Below are 4,357 nucleotides of genomic sequence, written 5' to 3'. Positions count from 1 at the left end.
GTCACCTGATGACAATTCGAAACCTTTCGGGGGCGCGGGAGAGGTCAAAATCGAAGTTTAATTCGATCTCCAACCGGAAATGGTCGACGGACTTACTTTCTTCTATTGTTTAAAAGTCTTCTATTGTCTAGCGTCGCGTTTTCATAAAATAAAAAGCTATTTCTAACTAATATATTATTTTCTCTAAAACAATTATTTTAACGCGAATTTTAGTGAGGGTTCGGACCTGTCCAGAGCATCACAATATATATATATATTTTATAATGATGGCTTTGTTTTAAAACATATAACTATAAACATAAAATTAAGGAAAATTTCATAAATGGAAAGCATTTTGTTGAATTAAAAAATATATTAAAAAAAATTAGAGAACTAATTTAAAATGATAAAAAGAGAAAATACACATTAATTAAAATTGAACAAACAAGCTTATTATTGAATTTTATATAAAATATGTTCGCATGAACTTCTAAAGATAGTATAATTATGATGCAATATGTGTTCTTTGGTTGAGAGTTTTCAGCTTACAGTAAAGGAATGATTTTGTTTCGGTTAAGGAACAGTGAATATATATATTCTAGCCACTGTAGTTAGTGTTATCAGTATATAGGGATTAAATTATTCCTAGTATTGCTAACCTCCCGCCATCTATCGTCAAAAAATTTCCCGAAAGAAAGTAGATTGACAGGATTTCCTTCGCAAGAACGAATTCCGAAAATTGTTGTACTTCGAAGAAACGTAATTATATTATTTTTAAATAATATATTTATTTTAAGATTAATATTTATTATTATACTTGATATAAATTATGTTTTTTTTTTTTTTTGATGATAACTGCGGTCCTGTTGTTTGTTGGTAGGCGTCGTCCCGATCTTGTTTGCTTAGCGACAGAAAATTTCGAGTACGTCAAAACAAGAGAATTTCGTCGTGAAAAAATATTAAACATATCACTCCAGAATGACAATTATAACCCAACCAATTACAGAGAAAAAACTTTCTAAACAACAAGAGCCATTAGTTAAAAATGAAGTCCCGGTAAGAAGAAATTTCGTAATTTAGTTAAGCCTAATATGTATTGCGTGTTTTCTTTTACGTTTCAAATTAATAATCTTTTCTATTAAAGATCGTGTTATATTCATTTATATTTAGGTGTTTTATAAGTTTTATAATTTTCTAATTAAATAATTATACGTATATAATGAAAATACTTGAAACATAGTTTTCATTTAAATTGACAGCTGATCGAATTAATCTCTTTAATATATATTAACATAAAAGTTTGAAGCTGTACAATGTAGTTAAAATGTAAATACTATACATGAATATGTCAAATTTATAAAATATATAAATATTTCAGAGATGATCAATTCTTATTGTGTGAAAAGCTGGAAGATTTTTAATACGGACAGTTTGAAAATAATAATGATAAAAGGAAGTAGATTTAATGCAATGAACAAAAGCTATACAAATATATAAATATGTTTTCCTGCTTATTTTTATCATAATATTGATTTATATAAAATGATTAGAATATTTTAAAGTTATAAATGTTACTTGAAATTTTATATATATATATATATGAAATATGAAATTAGGTTATTATTATTTAAATTGTTAAAAATTTGATAAATTTCTTTTAAAAAAATTAACTTTTACATAAACAAAGTTTAAATAAGAAATTTTTTATTTCCATAATTTTATTAATAGGAAATAACAAAATTTCCTTGTTATTTCCTGGTAATAAAATTGTGATTAAATAATAGTCATATGTTTACAATTGAAACTATAAAATTTCCACTGTTAAAATTTGTTTAATGATGTAATTTTAAATATTTGAAACTATATTTTATACATTTGTAGAATTGTAGAATATCTATAAATGATATAGTTACGGTTGCCAGATTTACTGGATTAAAGGACGCTTAAAAATGATTGACTGACTTTTCTCTCTCTCTGTCCCTGAAAAAGTAAATTAATTGTTTTTTTAGTTAATAACACAATATTTTGTTTATTATTTTTTAGATTTTGATTTAAAAGTTTTAATTTTCATATTGACTATAAATATTTTAAATTATAAATTAAACTAAAATTTGCAAATATTTAATGGTAAACTGTAGTGATCTATGGGGAAGGATATGTATTGATTCATATGAGGATAGACATATTACATGCCTGTGTGAAAATTCACCATTTCCATTACCAAACATAGGCATTGTAAAATGAAAATAAAGGACATATTACATCCTTTCTCATTTCAACAAAAGGCAAGCAAGGACAGTTTAGCTAAATAAAAGATGCCTAGCAACATAAATACCGTATTTACTCAGCTATAAGGCGATCTCACATATAGGGTGAGGTGTGACTTTAGGGATCAAAATAAAGAAAATTAGATTTATTAATACAATTCTAATTTTATATCATTTAATTACAAAATATTATCAAATGCATGTATTAAGGCAAACAACCATGTTTACCTTATTACATGATGAATGGAAAACAAATCCAAAACATTATAGTGTGCGTGATCAGAATAAGTTTATTTTTAATGATTCAGAATGTGCTAATATTCATTAAAAATAACAATTTAACAAATATAAAATAACTACATTTATAATCATTGTTAAGTGACCTGTATTTCATTAATGTTTTTATAAACAACAAGAAACTTTTCTGTGAACGAATGAGATGCAATGCAGTTTTTAATTGATGGATGTAGGATTAAAGCAATAAACATAGGGGGTGTGTCTTAAATTGATGCATACTGTAAACAAATTATGATAAACAGACTGTAGACCTATAATGACAGCATGAAGTATATACAGTTCAGAGAAATTATTGCAAAACCACAAAGAATCCTTCGTTCGCACGTATAGGATGATCTAGGTTTTTGAAGCAGTGAAAAATGAATAAAAACCTCATCTTATATGTAAGTAAATATGGTATATTAATATAGTCATTTTTTTTATTTTACCTTAAAATATTTTTGTTATCTGCTGAAATGTATAATTGTTTATATTGAAGTGATTCAAAAATTAATTGCCTAAAAAGTCTTAAATGATATTAAATTTAAGACTTTATTAAAATGATGATAAAATTTGAAATGTCTCAATTGGATATATTTGTTTGACTGAGATCAGACTTTTGGGATCTTGTTAGCTTTTTTCTGTTTCATATAAATGAAACTTCTAATTGTATAGTTTTTCAATTAGTTTTGCTTCAGATAAGAAGGAACATTTCTTTCAAATAACTATGCATATGAGGTTTTGGTGTATGTATGTTAGTATGCTTGGTCCAAGCAGTTGGCCTACAGGAACATCGTTATTGACATGCCTTATTTTAAGGGTCTAGTACAGGAATGGCCAACATATGGCCCGTCTAATGAATTTATGCGGCTGTGATTAATCTTTCAATATTAGCTACCCAAGTCCAAATAGCTTGATGAAAAATTCTGACACCTAATAAAAAAAAAAAGGTCAACAGCTCACTGTGCGTTTAGAGTTAATCCTCTATTACAAATCTCTTAAGTACAGCGTAGAATGTTGATAAAGCATGATAATGTGAAAAATGCATCTGTAATCTCTATGTACAATTTAGTCTCTACGGAGTGACACCACAATGAGATCTCGACCACCTCTAAATCTTCCTAGGGTTCGGCCTCTGGTTCGGCCCATGAAAAAAGTTTTCTTTCCAATTCAACCCAGGGGCAAAAACTGTTGGCCACCCCTGGTTTAGTACCATATGGATCACAATGAAGAGTGATCACACTCAAAGTTTTAGTTTAAATGTAATTAATTTATTATAATGATGATAAAATACATTGTTATTTATAGAAATTATATATACAGTGGAACCCCGGTTAACGAACGTCCTGGTTAATGACCAAATCGGTTAACGAACTTTTATTTTGGATAAATTTTGTCTCGGATAACGAACTTAACGGCTTTTTGTGTCAAATTTGTAAGCTTGCCGACTTTTAAGGAAAATCAGTTAATCGTGTGTCAGTGATGGTCTAGGGTCCATTCGTATGTTGGTGTGGCAGAGGAGACAGATGACAAGTATTTTACTGTGAAAATTGTTTATTAGAACGGGAAGATGCTTACATATTTGAGGTACAGTAGAGCATCGTTTATTCGAAAGCTGGTTAACCGAAACGTTCGTTATCCGAAAGCATTCCAGTCGGCAAATTTAAATTTTTGCTAGTGCTGTGGCACTGCAATCTTCGGCTATTTCTCGGGCTACTCAAATATTTTACGTTTTTGATATTAAATTAACATCTGAAGTATAATTTTTTATTGTTTTTATATTTTTCAATATATTTATTTTGTTTGTACAAAATAAAAAAATAATTTTTAACGAT

At 27.7% G+C, this 4,357-nt stretch overlaps 1 protein-coding gene across 1 annotated transcript in view; it reads left to right on the top strand.

The window, feature by feature from the left end:
* The first annotated feature begins 602 nt into the window (after positions 1 to 602).
* Positions 603 to 4,357, top strand: part of LOC111612856 (integral membrane protein 2B-like) — a 36,533-nt gene continuing 32,778 nt past the window's right edge. Inside the window, exons 1-2 of the mRNA XM_023354128.1 lie at positions 603 to 738; positions 860 to 1,035. Of these exons, the coding sequence (XP_023209896.1) occupies positions 958 to 1,035 (78 nt within the window). The 5' untranslated portion in view covers positions 603 to 738; positions 860 to 957. The remainder of the gene's footprint in view (positions 739 to 859; positions 1,036 to 4,357) is intronic.

This window comes from Centruroides sculpturatus, unplaced genomic scaffold (assembly GCF_000671375.1).
Source record: "Centruroides sculpturatus isolate CEXI.00-Female unplaced genomic scaffold, Cexi_2.0 scaffold1689, whole genome shotgun sequence".
NCBI classification, from domain to species: Eukaryota; Metazoa; Arthropoda; class Arachnida; order Scorpiones; family Buthidae; genus Centruroides; species Centruroides sculpturatus.
The sequence above is the reverse complement of the archived record's forward strand: the minus strand, read 5'-3'. Positions and strand labels throughout refer to the sequence as shown.